The sequence below is a fragment of the Opisthocomus hoazin genome, chromosome 18 (genome assembly GCF_030867145.1).
Source record: "Opisthocomus hoazin isolate bOpiHoa1 chromosome 18, bOpiHoa1.hap1, whole genome shotgun sequence".
Lineage (NCBI taxonomy): Eukaryota > Metazoa > Chordata > Aves > Opisthocomiformes > Opisthocomidae > Opisthocomus > Opisthocomus hoazin.
The window spans coordinates 17,507,348-17,523,442 of record NC_134431.1 but is presented as its reverse complement, the minus strand read 5'-3'; the positions used below and the strand labels follow the sequence as shown (position 1 = coordinate 17,523,442).

At 43.2% G+C, this 16,095-nt stretch overlaps 1 protein-coding gene across 3 annotated transcripts; it reads left to right on the top strand.

The window, feature by feature from the left end:
* Window positions 1-3,011: 3,011 nt before the first annotated feature.
* On the top strand, window positions 3,012-15,546 carry PCMTD2 (protein-L-isoaspartate (D-aspartate) O-methyltransferase domain containing 2). 3 transcript variants are annotated; one of them, XM_075438701.1, is made up of 6 exons: window positions 3,012-3,126; window positions 6,252-6,580; window positions 7,833-7,935; window positions 9,719-9,890; window positions 10,493-10,616; window positions 12,141-15,546. In XM_075438701.1, the coding sequence occupies exons 2-6, from the start codon at window positions 6,274-6,276 to the stop codon at window positions 12,521-12,523; spliced, it is 1,089 nt and encodes a 362-aa protein (XP_075294816.1). In that variant the 5' UTR covers window positions 3,012-3,126; window positions 6,252-6,273; the 3' UTR covers window positions 12,524-15,546. The 3 variants fall into 3 exon arrangements, with proteins under 3 accessions (XP_075294816.1, XP_075294817.1, XP_075294818.1); XM_075438702.1 differs by lacking the exon at window positions 3,012-3,126 and adding an exon at window positions 3,188-3,444; XM_075438703.1 differs by lacking the exon at window positions 3,012-3,126 and adding an exon at window positions 3,498-3,551.
* Window positions 15,547-16,095: the final 549 nt, after the last annotated feature.

The following is a 16,095-nucleotide window of genomic DNA, read 5'->3' as shown; positions in this document are numbered from 1 at the left end:
GGAAAGAAGTAGCACAAAGAAACCGCAATCTCAGCCCCATGAAATCCCCAACCATTCTGTTTTTATAAATGCGGGTATTTTTGCAATATTACCAGACAACTTTGGGTTTCCTCCAGAGCTGGAGCCTGGTGCTATGACCCACGTGGAGGCGTCTGCAGCAATAACTACCTTTTCAAAGAACCCAGAGGGGAAAAAGCTCCCAGGGGAGCAGAACCAGCAGGTGCCAGTGGGAAGCTGGGGGTGAGCCCATGCAGTGGTGAAAGTGTGCCTGCCCAGTCACAGCTTGGCATGAGTCTTCTGTTAATCACCCCGATTTGGGCAATGTGCAGAAAATCACCTGTCCCTTGGGGGTGACAGTCTCTCTTCAGCTATTCCCTCCCCACGGCTGTGGCCCCTGACACGTCTGAGGTGCAGGCAATGAGGTGAGGACTTGCGGTGGGCAAGTGTCTTCCCTGGGTGCTTCTGGCTAATTCCTGTGATTCTCTGTCTGGAAACGGAGGGGCCACAAGTCTCACTGATTCTGGTGGTGAAAGGCTGGAAGGAATCATGAATACACCTGGGAGGGCTCAGGGTGTTTCGGAATCCCTAAAACACCCCTCCAGCTCTTTGTGGTCTTCTCTGGGACTCTCTGCAAGAGCAGCTGCTGCCACTGAATCTTCACCTCTGCCTCAGTCAGAGTTTGCAGGGAGGCACAAGTGGTGCCACCCTCCACCGCTGCTGCTGCAATCTCTCTGCCTGCAGCACAGCTGCTCAAGAGATAATGGGAATTTTTTTTACCCAGCTTTTAACAATTATTGTGGAAAAAATAAACAAACTGCTATTTTTCAAGCGGCTCTAGCGGGAAGGGGAGCAGATGCTGAATGAAGCCCTGGAATCACACCTGTAAGGAGTTTGTCTGCTCTGCAGTTGCAGATTTCAACTGTGTTGCCATTATGCTTGAGTGCTTTCCGTATTAAACAAGACGAGGCGAACGCAATCACCATGTCCTGTTTTGGTTGATTCAGCAAGGAGGAGTTTCAGTGTTCACTCTCCACGAATAATCCCATTCTCCCAGGCAGCTGTCTTCTGCAAAATGAAAGTGCAGACATCTACAGTATTAGCCCGTGCCTGTTTGCAGAGTCTGCTGCTATCACGTAAATGAAGGGAGCTGAGATAATCACCTCAAAGCATAAATACATCTTGGATGCTGCTTCACTTTCTCCTATTTAAATATCGTTTACTAGTTTAAGTCTGATTTTTTTTCTACCGTGGGCATCTGGAAGGATAGCTATTTTGTTTTTTTCACAATTCATCTCCAAAAATCTTAAATCAAGAAGCCTCTTGTCCAGATGTGGTTATTCCTTCTCATTTTGTAGACACACGTAGTATCAAGTCCTAGATCTAAGGCCAGTCCAAACAATTTTGTTTGATCTGCAGCCTTAGCGGTCACACAGATCACACAGCCTCAGCCAACGCTGTGTGGGTCACCTATGGATGAAGACAGTCACGCACTTTTAGAGATGATTTCTCTCACTGTGAGACGGGTGAGAGGAACCACCTTTCCCTCATGTCTTGTTGTGCCCTGTCACGTTGGTTACAACCACTGAAGAAGCCTACGTGGGTGGGTAAAAACTAAATTAGGTGCCCTAATGCTCACCAGATCACGTCAGCGGACAGGGATCCCTCCACTGCACGAATGGCAAGTCAGATATTGAGGCAGGCTCGCAATACTCCATGTTTCCTTCAAGCCCCAGCCCCTGGAGTCAGGTGAATATGCATCTCGCTTCTTTTCTTCTCAGTGAATTTATTTCTGGCATTTATGGTTGCAGCAAAAAAAAAGAATAAATCTAAGCATGTGACTCAAGTTGGGTGTTCATAGTTTCAAAATGCAGAATATCAATCAGCTCCCAGAGTAGCGTTTTTTTTCTAAATTCCCATGATTTCTTCCCAAGCTTGACCAACGATATCTGAACATCTGGTGTTGGCCACGCTTCCCGCAGGAGGTTCAGCTACAGCGTGAGGGCTGTGTGAGCCAGCAGGAGACTGGCATCTCCCCAGCTCCTCGCCGGCTCGCACCGCGGGGCTGCTCCACGCATCCACTCGGGAAGCCCTGATCCCCTCCGGAGCTGGGGCAATGTCCTGTCACAGCGGGGTGTGCTGTGCAGGGGCCATGCAGGGGATGAGGACTGGGAGAACTGGGAGAACTGGGCGCTGAGCTGAAGGAGCAGGTGCAGAAATGCAGCCCTGTTCTGGGAGCCAGAAATGAGGGCAGGGTAGGGGGTACAGGGCTGGGGGAAGGCAGCCACACCGGGGATACATTCCCAGGGGCTGTGAACTGGGACAGGTCAGGAAAAGTGAGTCCTGGTCTGTATTTTGTCCTGGTCTGTATTTAGTCCTGCTCCGGATTTAGGCTGGATCGGTAGCTGCAGGCTGTTAGCCCAGTCTGTATTTATACCTGGTCTGCATTTAGGCCCTGACATTATCCCCAGGCTGCTGGCCCAGGCCCTGTTTAAGCCTGGTCTCTGGGCTCCACCTGTGTTTAGCCCAAATTTGTAGCTCAGATCCATATTTAGACCTTGCCTAGAGGGCCAGCCCGTTGACCTAGGCTGTATTTAGACCAAATTTGCACTCACGGCCTGTCCGTATTTAGCTCTGACCCATAGGCCCAGCGTGTTATATGCTCCAGTTTGTGTTAAGGCCTCGTCTGTAGCACTGCGTGTAGGTCCCATAAATAGGTCCCATAAATAGGTCCCATACAAAGGCCCGGTGTGTGTTCAGGCCGCAGGGCCTCCAGGGAAGGGCGAGCTCCCGCCGTGATGGATCCCAGAGCCCCTCGCCCGCCCGGGGTCTCCCCTCAGGGAACCAGCGCCGCCCCCCGCCCCGCAGTGGTACAGTCCTCCCCCCCGCGCCGCCTCGGTATGGCACAGCCCACACAGCGCTACCCCCCCGCGCCGGACCGCAGTGGCCTGATCCCCGCCCCCCCTTCCCCGCGGCGGTGGTGCGCCCCGCGCATGCGCAGTGGCGCGGCCGGCGCTCAGCTGGGCAGTGTTTACGGCTCGGGAGCGCGGCGGGACGGGCGCAGCGCCGGGCCCGGGAGGGGAGCGGGCCGCACCGGGCCGAGCCCAGCCCAGCCCAGCCGCCGCTCAGGTACGGCCGCGGGGTGAGGAGACCCTGTCCGCTGAAGCACGGCCGGTCCCTGCTCGACTCGACCTCACCAGGCCGCTGCAGCCCCCCTACCCCGCTTCACCTCAGCTCCGGGGCCGGCGCCGCCTCCTCAGGCCGCTGCCTCCCTCAGCCCTGCGGCCTTCCCTCGGCGCTGGGGGTTCCCCGCGGTGGGGCATGGCCCTCCTCGGGGCCTCTCCGCCGCCCCAGCGCGTCCTCCCCGGCAGGGCGGCCTGGGCTCCCGCGGAGGAGCGCTGGGCATGGCCGGAGGCAGCGGTGCTGTGTGGAGAGCGAGCCGCCCAGGTGTGATTAAAGTGGGGGGGGGGGGGAAATGTCAACATCAGGCTTCCCTAGACCTCCCTCCCACTGTCATCTCCATCAGTTTCCTCGGCAGCAGCCTGATAACGCAGGTAGTGACTGAGCTATATAGCCTGGAGCTTTCGGTTTGTCATTCGGGAGGGTTAGAAGGGATTGGGTTGAAAGCTGTGTCAACATTGTTTGGTTTTTTTGTTTTTTTTTTTTTTTTTAAATCAGTAAATAGCCTCACCTTTGTTATTCCTTCTGGAGCCTATTATATCAGAGCAGGGATTACCCTGGAAATCTGTTGGGGTGAAGAATTACATATTTGTGCCTTGTGCATTGTTTTGAGTCTTTCCCTGTGCATCTGCTGGTGTTTGTCTTGGAAGAAATTGCTTTAATTTCAGTGCTTTGTTCCAGGCATCTGAATGCAGCTTCTCACGTCAGACTTGTTTGTTTGTTTTTCTGTTCTGTTTTTGTTAAAGGGGAAGATGGCAACATGCAATTGAAGGGATGTTTCAACACTGAAATGCTGCTTGGTTTGATACCTGTGTTGTCATCTGCTAATGATTGTAATTTTTGCACATGAACTTTGTGCTTGCTCAGATTTGTGGAAATCTGTGCTTTGCCTACAAGTGTGAGAAGTGCAGCTGGGCTAACTGTGGAGGGAGAGGATCTTGTTTTAAAAAATTTGTTAAAAAGTAGTCCTACTCATAGTCTTGGTTCCCACTTGCAGTATAGGAGAAGGGAAAGAAGGTTTAACAAAGATGTGGAATTACCCAAAGAGGGATTTAATCATCAGATTTCTATGCTCTGCATATAAAACATGCATTTTATTGGAAGTGAGCTAGTGTCCAGTAGAAGTAATAATTTCAGAAGTAACTGACGCCTGTCACAACTTGGAGGTTGCTTTATAAAAATGTCTTCCATGTTGTAGAACATGGAAGAACAGTTGTTGATCATACAGCAGAGCTAAAACCAGGTTGGACCAGTTGTCTCAGTAGGGCTTGTGTACATCGAAAAGAATTTGTTGGGGATCCAGAGTGGAACAGTGTCAAAGCCACAATGTTTTATTCATACTTTAATCTAAAAATGCAGATTTTTAATAGCAAAAAGAGCTTAAGTGGAAGAAGGAAGCAAGCCTAAGAAGAAAATACACAAAAGAAAGTCAAGGAAATCAATACCCTCAGGGAAAAAAGTGTTTTAATGCAGAATGTTATGTAAAGCATACTGACCAAAGATAAAAGCAACCGTGTATATGCGGATGCAATGAGTTGTTGTGTATGGAAGCAGAGGAAGAAAAAATTGAATTGGCTGATGAACACACCTAAGCCTTCAACTTGATGTGTTTCCACTGTGAAGGAATAAAACGCAATCATTTTTTTGTGGAGAAAATGAAGGAGTAACTATAGAAAGGAGGGAGGGTGGCGTTTTTTTAAGTTTTGGTGATGGTCTGAAATGGGATTGATGTGTTTGAGACATTAATGTATGAAAAACTGGCTTGAGTTCCCTGCCTAAGTATATCCTGTTTTGTGTGTCTCTACAGGTAATCAGGGTGGTGTGTTATTTGTATGACTGTGAAATTTCCTTAGACTCCTCTAGCTTTTCTTTGTTTCCTCTGAAAGTGTACAATTTGCTCTTGCTGAGTGTGACAAATAAACCCCAACAATTCAGCTGTAGGCAGATCTTCTGATCCCAGGAAAGAATTCTGAAGCTGCTGCTTCTGTGGTTATTGTTGTCACCAGAGAAAGGCATTGTAAATAAATGCATTTAAAAAAAAAAATCGTGTTTTCTGAAAAGGATTGGTTTTTTTAAGATATGGGTAGGGAAGAAAAGCTAGATTAATTTTGAGTGGTAAACTATTCTGTGTTCTTCTCCCCCTGTAGCATTTTCTTTAAAACCTATAGATATTTTAGTACATGAAGCATATAGCCATGCTTAGTGTAATGCACAGTCCAGGAAGGTGCTTGCTTTCTTGCTTTTCTTACCCCCACACCAATAAGCCTGAATAGGTTGCTGGAGATGATTGTGTTAGTGAAGTCTGAAGTGTTTGTAATTCATAAATCTGTGTCACTGAGGAGTTTCCAAATTGGGGGTTAGCTCGTCTAGGACTTGTGAGGACCGAAGAAATTCCACAGCCTTCAGTGGAAATTCTCTCCATAGTTCCTGTCTGTATCGTTAAGTGTTTTACTGATGGATCGTAGCTTAAGCTTGAAAGATGGGCCATGTGAAAGTGCATTTGCTAAAGTAAGCAAGCTTGTACTCTGGGTCAGTTTTAACCTCTGTGAAATCGGCATCCTGATGCATGTTCAGAGGAAATGTAATTTGAGATTTTTCTGGTTTTTGCTGCCTGTGCTTTAGTCTCTTAGTTTTGCCTTGATGCTAGTAGAGATAGAAAGTCTGCATGTGGCAAGAGTTCTGACAGGCAAGCCAAACTTGCACTGTCGGTTGGATTTGCAACAAAAAATGACCTATAAGCATAGGAGCTAGAATAATCCTGTATATAAAAGGGTTCAGTGAAAAAGCTGACATGCTAGTAAAGCGTTGGTAGTGTTTGAAGACAGGCATTGCACATTTACATTGTCTATTGTGATTTTCCTCAACAGTGTCAAGTACTAGATGCCGAATCTGCTGCATTTTGTTTTTCGCTGTTTGACTGGGGGTGGGGGTGCTGGTGGTAATGTTTTTCTGCTGCTTGTGGTCCTCAGAGTACCCAAAGGTCTCTCTCAAAGTACTTCATATACAGCAGCATGAGTTAGTGTTCAACTGTATGCTGTATACCTTACCTTCCTTTATTGTTCTTTTGGTTTTAGTGCTTATAGAAAGCTGTTGAAGATGGGAGGTGCAGTGAGTGCAGGAGAAGATAATGATGAATTAATTGATAACCTGAAGGAAGCACAATACATCCGGACAGAACTGGTAGAACAAGCGTTCCGAGCCATTGATCGAGCAGATTACTACCTGGAAGAGTTCAAAGACAATGCATACAAGGACTTGGCATGGAAGCATGGAAATATTCATCTCTCAGCACCGTGCATTTACTCTGAAGTGATGGAAGCTTTGGACCTCCAACCAGGGCTGTCATTTTTGAATCTTGGCAGTGGCACTGGTTACCTGAGTTCTATGGTTGGACTCATCTTGGGTAAATACCTTTTCAATCATGTTAACTGTTTACGTTAGATTAGAAAATAAAAAGTTTTGTTAGTGGGAATGAAGCATTCCTCAAGTAATGACACTAAAAGGTAGCTGGGAAGGTAAAGAACGCATTAATCCAACTGGCCAGTTTATCAGAATTCTTGTAACATTCTCTCTGGAACTGATGGCTGTAGGGGATTCCTGCAGGACTGGACACAAGCTTGGGTTTGTTGCCCCTTCAGCAAGAACCCAGCTCAGGAGCAGTAGTGTCCCGTTTAAACTAGAATTGAGCATGTCTGCAAAAACCTGAGACTATAGCTGCTCTGTGCCTCATTTGTTTTTACACTGTCCTGTCTAAACTGAAACATGTTTGAGATCCAGTTTTGACTCTTCCCAGCATACAGGTGGGAATAGTCTCTGGAAAGCGGTTAGTGCTTCAGAACAGACTTCATGACCCCATCTACAGTAGGCACAAAGCAAGGCATCAAAGTGCAATTACACAGTTGCAGTTCGCCCTTTAGTGCTTCAGTCAGCACTTGTGCTGCCAGGATGGATAGCAAATGACTGTAGGGTACATATTTTCCTTTCGTGGAGGTGTCAAGAATTTTAACTGCTGAAATGTTTGCTGTCAGGGTAGAGTCTTGCTCCCGTCTCCCGTGGCTTTTCATGGTATCACATTTGTGGTTTTCTGCTAGATTTGTTGAGATTATGTGGGCTGCCAGTATGTAACTCCGGGGTTTTTGAATCTTTTGTAAGAGTTACCAAGTCAGTTCAGAATAAGAAGTGTGGGTGCTGAACAACTTCTGTATTTTCCAATTTATTTTTGCTGTTAATTGAGGTACAGTGTATGGTGACTGTTCCTGGTTCCTTTGAGGAGATATTTAGCATGTCAGCAAGGGGGTATAAAAATAACATAAAGATTTTTTTGAGAGATTTATTAAAACATGCAGGCTATTCTTCTACATTGGATTTTTTTCCAGGTGGTCAGTTTTACAGCAATAGTATCAGTGTTTCCCTCCTACAGAGGAATTTCCTGCATAGTCAAGAGCAAATGATTCAAAGTTAATTGTGCAAAACAGCCTCATTTGCGGCCAGAAATTGCAGGTATAGGGTTGCAGTTCCCATTGTAGTACCAAGATAGCTGACCTGTCTGACACTTGAGGAGCAATCCATCATAGGAATTAACCAAAACTGTATTCAGTCCTGCTTGATTTTGTGTTGTTGCCTGTTATCATTATCCTAGAGTTCTAAATTTGCAGGTCCTTTTGGTGTTAACCATGGTGTGGAGCTTCATTCCGATGTGATCGAATATGCGAAGCAGAAATTGGACTTCTTCATTAAAACAAGTGACAGCTTTGACAAGTAAGAATGCAGAATGCTCGTTTGGATTCATTATGTGCGTTTGGCTTTAGTCATGGCAGTTCTTGCGCCTGTGTGGCAGCTCTGGATTCAGGGTAATCTGAGGATTCTGGCTCCTTAGGCTTGCTGAGCTGCAGTGTGTGACCTTCTAAGCTGATGTGTATTGGGGGGGAGTTTCAGGAATTTTTGCAGTGTTTTTAATAGCAGTGCTGATGTTGCAGAGCTCAGAGGAAGCTGAAGAAGGTTGCTCATTTTAAAATGCACTTGCAGGTAACAACTTGAAACTTGCACGTAACAGGAATAGTTATGGTTGTGATCTGAGAGCATGCATGGTTATCAGAAGAGTACAAACGGATTTCTGTGGTGGCCTAATATGTTCTATCTGAGAAGAAGAAAAATGATATTTTAAAATATGAGGGTAGTGTTATGATGGTGAAGTTGGAACTAAAACTGCTTGGGATTTGATTTATGTTCTTCCTTAGAACCTCCATTCTGCTGCTGTCACAAATAATAACTTTCCAGCAAGATAACCATTGCCAACAGTAACCTCAGCAATTAAAGTTGTGGCTGTCATATTTTTGGATCCGTTTCACAGTTTGTTCAAACAAGGAAGTAAAGCATCTCTGGATACTTGATAGTCCTCCTCTCACGGGAGGAAGAAAATTAAAGTCATTACATGCTAGGATTTAAACTCCTCAGCCTTGTGCTGTTGCTGCTGCATTGGAAAGCTGCTGCTGAGAGGGCTCTATTTTCTTGATGTTGACAGTAGACCAAAAGTTTTCAGCTTGGAAGGTGCTTGCACATAGATGACTGAGATTTTTTCAGAGTCATTTTGCTATTGTTTGAATAGGTGTTTTAAGGATCACTTTTTTCTCTCTGCAGACAAATATAGCTATGGAGCAAAAGTGAGCTGAATTCAGAAATGAACATGACTGGAAAATTGGCATTGCTGAGAGAAATGGCTGCTGGGTTATGCTGTTAGAACACCATGTTCGGGAACTGTTAGCTGGCTGCTCTGAATGTCTAGCACACTTTGCAAAAGCAGAAAGCTTCAGAAAGTGTTTAGGAATAAATAGGTGCTATATTGAGCTACCTCTCAAGATACCAGTAAACGAATGGATATGTTCTACAACTTCTATCAAAATCAGCTGTTAAATGTGGGACTTGAAGCTTACATAGATTTGGAACATGTAAGAAAACCAGAAGCATCATAGAATTGTTCATTTTTCTTCTAAACTGAATCAGAAATGCTATAGGCAAAAATTCTTCTTATGAAGGGTGAAATCGCAGTTCTTTAAAAGCTAATGGCAAAACTTCCATTGGCTTCAGCAAAGCATATTTCTGAAGCACCGGGTTATATTTTCCCCCAACATCTGAAAACCATTTTAAAACTTTTTAAAAATGCCAAAAAAACCCTGATGAAGTCCTTAAAAGACTTTAACATTTGGAATTGCAGATCTAATATTTATATTTGCATATTATAACTGAGTCAGCATCAGGTGACTAAAAATAGCTCATTCTGAAGAGTTTTGTGCTACTCAAGTATGAAATTAGGCATCCTTAGCCTTTGGAGATTTTAATCTATGAATTCTCACCTCGTTATTATGTGGTTTTGAGACTTCTAGCTGTGGTTGATAATGTCTAGAGTACGCGGACTTCAGGGGAGAAATTGTCTGAAACCTTTTTTTCTGAAGTATTTTTCATCGTGTCATTTTTTCAGCATCATGAGAAATTCATCTGATAAACTGTAATACTCTTTTATGATACACATCCTCTTCATTTTCAGATTTGAATTTTGTGAGCCATCTTTTGTTACTGGCAATTGTTTAGAGATTTCTCCGGACTGTACTCAATATGACCGTGTTTACTGTGGTGCTGGAGTACAGAAGGAACATGAAGACTACATGAAGAACCTGTTGAAAGTTGGGGGAATTCTTGTCATGCCTCTAGAAGAGAAGGTTGGGTGCCTTTCAACTCATATTTCTCTTTCAGTTATTCTTAATTCTGCACTCAAGATAGTAATTTGGGTTATCTTTTTGGTGTGAAAGTGTGTTGTTTTAATGGAGTTGTATGGCTGAGGTGTAGCTATCTGAGCTGTTGCCTCTGTCAGGGTGGTTGTGATAAGCAGAGTGCAATGTCTTCCCAGCGAGGTGCTGTGCAATGAGTTAGCGCAAGAGATGTGAGCTGTAGGAGAAATCAAATGATCTGCAGACTTCCTTCAAGAGTGAACGCTTATCGGTGACTGACGTGTTTTCTCAGGGGTCAGACATAGCAGTTCTGGTTCAGAACTGAGGAGGAACTGGGAAAGCAGGGTGGCCCAGACTGCCATTGCCCATGCTCTGTTGCAGCAGATGAAGTTACTTGGGGTTAATCCTTTAAGGAGTTCTCAGTTTTCTCAAAAAAGCCCCAGTGTTTCTTTCTCCTTATTACCTAACTTTTACTGTTGTAGTTTCTAGTGCTTTAACCACTTGTCCAGGCAGAAAAGTCTTCTGTTCATTTTTTGTTCAAAAATCTTCCTGTAGTACACACAATGGACAATAATCTCTTTGTTTTGGTTTAGTTGACTAAGATAACTCGTACTGGTCCTTCTGCCTGGGAGACCAAGAAGATACTTGCTGTTTCTTTTGCTCCTTTGATTCAGCCGAACCACGCAGATTCAGGAAAATCAAGGCTTGTTCACTTGCGTGAGTACAGACATTCTTGAGCATGGGGGAGGTTTCTTCAGCTATTTGGCTATAAGCTGCATCTTGCTTCCTTAGGTGTAACATCCCTATGAATCCTTTCAAGGAAAATGACTCCAACTGCTTCCTTCTTTGAGCAGTTATCAAAGTCTTATGTTGGATCCCAGTCTGTCTTTGAGGATATCTACAGAAGTCTGATGCGGGAGTCAAAATTGCATAAAATAGATTCTAAACACAAATGATTTCTTGTGAAATTGTACCTAAACTTTGTGGGATGTTTGGTCATGGTTTTTGCTATTGCAGACATCTGCTTTGATCCTGAATTGTGTACTGCCATGGTTCTCGGGCACTGTGCCATCATGATGGAAAATACACTAGCAGTACCAGTGAACAAACATTCTGTCTGCTCAAAGGCTCTCACCGCCCCACAATTCAGAATTATCCTGAACCTGAACACTCAAGGGATAGAAGTTGTGTAATTTTTGCTGAGCTGTTTGAAATGCAGGTCATACACAGTGGCCTCAATCTTTAGATTAAGACTTCGCTGTAGAGAGGCCTCTGAAGAACACATGAAGAGAGAGATGCTTCCATAAAGAGATTAGTCAGGCTTTGTTCTTATTCTGGAAAGGTGTCTTTGCATGACAAAAAACAGCTCGGTAAGCAGTCCGTACAGTGCTATAAAGTCCACTAAATGCGTATTTCAGCATACTTTTTATGGTGGCTTTGTAGCGAGACCTACATAGGTATTATAGGTGATTTTTTTTTTTTTTTCTGGTTCCTTCATTCAGGTCCGAGGAATGCTTACCTGTCAATGGAAGACTGGGTTTTTTTATTGTTTCAGTTTGAATTCACTTTAGCACAGGAATGTGTGTACATTAATACATTTTTTTCTTTAAGTTGCTTGAGTTATGTTGTGCACTTACGAGCTGGCAGCAAAGTGCAGAAGACGGAACAGTCTTCCAAACCATTGATGTGGGAGGTATTTTAATACGGTAACTTATTGTATGCTTCTATAATTACTTTTACCAAATGGTTTCCAGCCAGTCTTCACCCACAAAGTCTGAAGCAGTTTTTGAAGAGTATAAATAGTACTCATGTTTTATGAGCGAAGAACTTGGCAAAGCTGAAGTAACTTCATAATAGAAAAATCATTTTATGGACTTCAGGTCTAGTTATCTATGGTAGGAAAATACCATTTTCTAAGTTATTAAACAGTTTCAGTCACTATGTCTTACAGTCTTTAAGACGTGTATCTTAAAATAATTGTGAGGACTTGACATCAAAATATGAAACTCTTCTTTCATCCCATTCTTTTTCTTCAGTTAATGAGAGAAACACAGAATTATATTTTGTTTGGAAAGTTACAATGCAGTTTATGTGAGTTGACAGGAGTTGAATAGAGCTGTTTTTGTAATCACAGCAGGGAATTCAAGTGGCCTGATTTAATTCCAGCAAATACAACTTTTCCTGTGAGTACTCTTGAGGGGAGTTTCTCCATATCTGTTCATGGTTTTCATTTTGTTTCAGCCCCAGTGGCTGTTCGCAGCCTCCAGGATCTGGCTCGCATAGCCATCCGAGGAACCATTAAAAAAATTATACATCAAGAAACAATGAGCAAAAATGGAAATGGGCTGAAGAACCCCCCAAGATTTAAACGAAGACGAGTGCGTCGCCGTCGCATGGAAACTATTGTTTTCTTGGACAAAGAGGTCTTCGCTAGTCGTATCTCCAACCCATCAGATGATAACAACAACAGTGAGGATATCGAGGATGAGAGACGAGAAGAGGAAGAAACTAAACCCTCTGAACTAAAGCCAGACCCCCCTGTAAACTTTTTGAGAGAAAAGGTCTTGAGTCTGCCTTTGCCTGATCCCTTGAAATATTACCTGCTTTATTACAGGGAGAAGTAATTTCCTTCTAGAAAGTGGGAAGTAGTCAGAAAATAAAGTACTACTTAGGGCTTGACAAATGTATACCACTTGCTTGCCTGCTAATATGACCACCCAAGGCAGTAGGCTAGCTGGGGAATGTGGCTGCTGTATACTTAAACATTATAGCTTTTTTAAGTTTTTTCTTCTCGGTTGTGTGCTATAGTTTTATCCTACAGCAGGGATTCCTTAGGAAGCAAGTTGGTGAAATGCTCAGCTGCTTGTGGAAAGGAGGATTTAATTCCCTGAACCTAACTGCACAGAGATGTTCTAAAAATCTCATGGCTGCTCTGCTGAACTGCAGTTTTTAAATATTCTTAAGCAGTTCCCCAAAGACCTTTGCTGGCTGCTCTCTCCCACTAAACCTGCCATGTGTTTACCGTGGTGTGTGTTTAATGGAGGATGAAGATTATTAGTAAAAACTGACCTGGCAAATCTTGTTTCTTCCAGTAATCTGAAAAAGCACAACTTTTGCAGACATGAGAGGAAAGAATATTTTGCATCTGGCCTTGTGGCATCCAGGTTTTGAAAGAGAAGGAAAGCATCAGCTCCCCTTTGGTTAGGCTCAGTTTTGCTTATAAACTATATCTAATTTTTCAGTAAAAGGTAAAAATGTTTTACAGAATATTGGGTTTTTTAATGGGAAACACCTGTTCTAGTGAATTTATCTAATAGAGATGCAAAGCTGGGGGGTTTTTTGTGTATTTTTTTAAAGCAGTGGAGGCAAGTGAGGAGTTGCAAAGCTGATTAGCTTTGACAAGATGCTAGGGTAGTCCGGGTTGTGATTGCTGTCTCTGGAAACACAGAGCAATTCTGAGTGGGGAAGAGGGTAGAGAGGAGATGCGTAGCAGCGAGTTTGTGAAAACTGACCGTGAAAGCAGAATCTGTGGATTTTGCTGTTGTGTGAGATAAGTTATGTCTGCGGGGCTGAGCAGAGTGAAGTGCAGAGCGTGAGCCTGAGCAGAGTGGCTTGTGTCCTGGTCATTCAGCCGAATGTCATTTTGTGGAGAGCGTGTAGAACCTGAAAACAGTCTAGAAAGCCAAATTTATGCGGTTTTTGGGTGTTGCTGTGTGTGTGTGCCTCTGCTGTAACGAGGTGGCTAGAATACAACTTGTGTACACACAGTCCACATACGGGAGGTGGAATGAAGGTGATCAACTTGATAGTTTATTGCTACAACAATTAAGTAGATGTTTTAACAGGCTCATACAGAAAGACTTCACGCTCTGCAGTTCTGTGGATGCGAACTCTTTAATCTTTATTCCCAAGTCTTCCCGTGATGGTGATGGAAGGAGATACTGTGTTTAGAAGGGGAAGTTTACTTGGTTCAGCCTGTTTGAAAAATCTACCTAAACCAGTAAAGGCTGGAAAGAAACCCTTCAGCTTCTAGTGATGTGAAATACTCCTAAAGCTGGTGGGGGGAGGCGTGAAAAACCCCCTCTCAGCAGGTAATGAAGCTGTGTTAAGGCATTGCCCCATCAGAAGCACTTAAGTTGGTATCGCTTTGGTATCTTTTTTTATGCTGTCTCCTCATTTTGTGAGGAGGAATGAATGAAGACTGTCTTGCCAAAAATACGCTGGGTTTTCGGTTGGTGGTACTGAGTCGTCGCACAACTTGCTTAATGGTAAATAGTGTTTCAAAGTTCTGTGCGGCTTTGAAAATAAACTGATAACTCTTCTACGTCTAAGCCTGAGGTGGAGAACTCTTACTTGCTTGATAGGCTTTCTGTATATCTTTGAGAATGTTATCTGATAAGAGGGTGTCATGTGGCTGCTGGCACAGAACACGGTAGTAGGCTGTGTTTCGCCTCTGGTTTCCTAAGTCTCCATTTCTGCTCTAAATGGTACCCCAAGCTATCTTGCTCCCTCGGATTTTTATTTTTTTATTTTAAATGGGACAGTTCGGTGGCCGCTGAGCTGATGGGTTTCCTGTGAACATACAAATACTCATCTTGTAATTCTGGCAACTAAGATGAGTTTTGTTCTACAAATGAAAATCCTGAATGTGGTGGTAAATGGAGGCTTAACAGAATCTACATGTAAGATTTCTCTGTGCTTCCCCAAAGGCTGTCGCCTCTGTCTTTGTTAGGCATTTCTGCTTAATAGCTGTCATACCAGGTATGTGCCTTTCTGTGTTGTGGCACAATTTCCACGCCCCTACGTAGTACAGGGTGCCTCCTACTTTTGGCTACCAGGTCATCCTTCAGTTTGTTGATACAAAACTTCTTTTAAAGAAGTTGCTTTAGAAATGCTGTTAAACTTCAGGTTCGTATTAGCAAACCTTGCTGAGATTCTGTTAAAGCTGACTGATTGAGGGAGAATTGTCTTTCGTTTATCCCTGTTTGATTTTTGACCCCATCCCACCCCCAGTTGTAAAAAATATTTTATCAGATTTTTCACCAGATTTGCCTTTTTTATTACATTTGCTAGATTTTGTAGCTTTCTATAAGATGCATAAAATACTGCTATTTTTCCTGGATAAGGTTGAATAAATAAATATATATACAGGAAATTTATGTTCTAGGTTGTCAGTTTGTTCCCTTGTCCAGAAAAACAGAGATACAAACAAACCCATAGTAGAAATTTTATGTGTAATATAATTGTGAAATAGCATTGCTTATAGCCTGTAAATGAAGGGGAACTGTAAATACGTTTTCCCTGTGCACAAGCACTTGCACTGTAGTTTTGTATGCATTTGTAATAGACTTCTTGTAGCATAACTGTTTTTGTATAGTCTGTAAGCTGTCTAGGAGTTTTACCTGCTTTGACCATTTCCTTTTGTGTTCTAAGTAGTCTTCACTTTAATTGTATGTGACTCCTTTTACATTTCGATACTGCAGTAAATTTGCAAAAAGAAATGAACTTCAAGCTGCTTTAATCATTAGTGTGTAAGATGAAAAATCTGTAGTTGGTCTAAGGCATGCAAAAGTGTTACACAATTTAAACTTTATTAATATGTGTTTCTGTATCAATAAACTCAGTAAAGACTTTTTAGCCTTCTTAACATGGTTTTGCATCATGTTGTGATTAGAATACTTTGTAGATAAGTATGTATTTCCATAATTGAGGGTTAAGACACTAGAACACTAGAAAAAGCACTTAATAATACGGTGCAGGTGCATAGTTTCAGCTGAACTCCTCAGAACATAATCTGTCAAAAGAAACCTGCCCAGCTGACCATTTCTAAACCTTTATGTAATGGAGTTGTGCAAGATGTATTTTGGAATTGGCACACACAGAACTGATCCAGGCTTAATGTATCAGAAGGGTTGAAGAGTGAATTCGCTTACCTGGCTGTCAGACCTCTGGACAACAGATACATGAGGTCATTTAGTCCATTTCTGTACTGCAAGGAATTGCCTAAAGCAAATGTGTCAGGAGTTTGTTTAATGCATTCGGAACTGGAACTCTGCTCTGCTGTCCTGTCCTCTCTTTCAATGCTTAATTAATGCACATTTTTAAGAGCTGGTGTTCAAGGCTTCCATTTCACTAGCATTGAGAATAATATTTTGGCTTCAGCTGTGATAGGAAACTACTTATAATAGCAGATACA

Bases quoted from the DNA above. Each gene is read 5' to 3' on its own strand.
- PCMTD2 (XM_075438701.1), top strand. From the start codon at position 6,274: ATGGGAGGTGCAGTGAGTGCAGGAGAAGATAATGATGAATTAATTGAT. The intron at 6,581-7,832 runs GTAAATACCTTT...CTAAATTTGCAG, and splicing joins TATGGTTGGACTCATCTTGG to GTCCTTTTGGTGTTAACCAT. The intron at 9,891-10,492 runs GTTGGGTGCCTT...GTTTTGGTTTAG, and splicing joins TCATGCCTCTAGAAGAGAAG to TTGACTAAGATAACTCGTAC.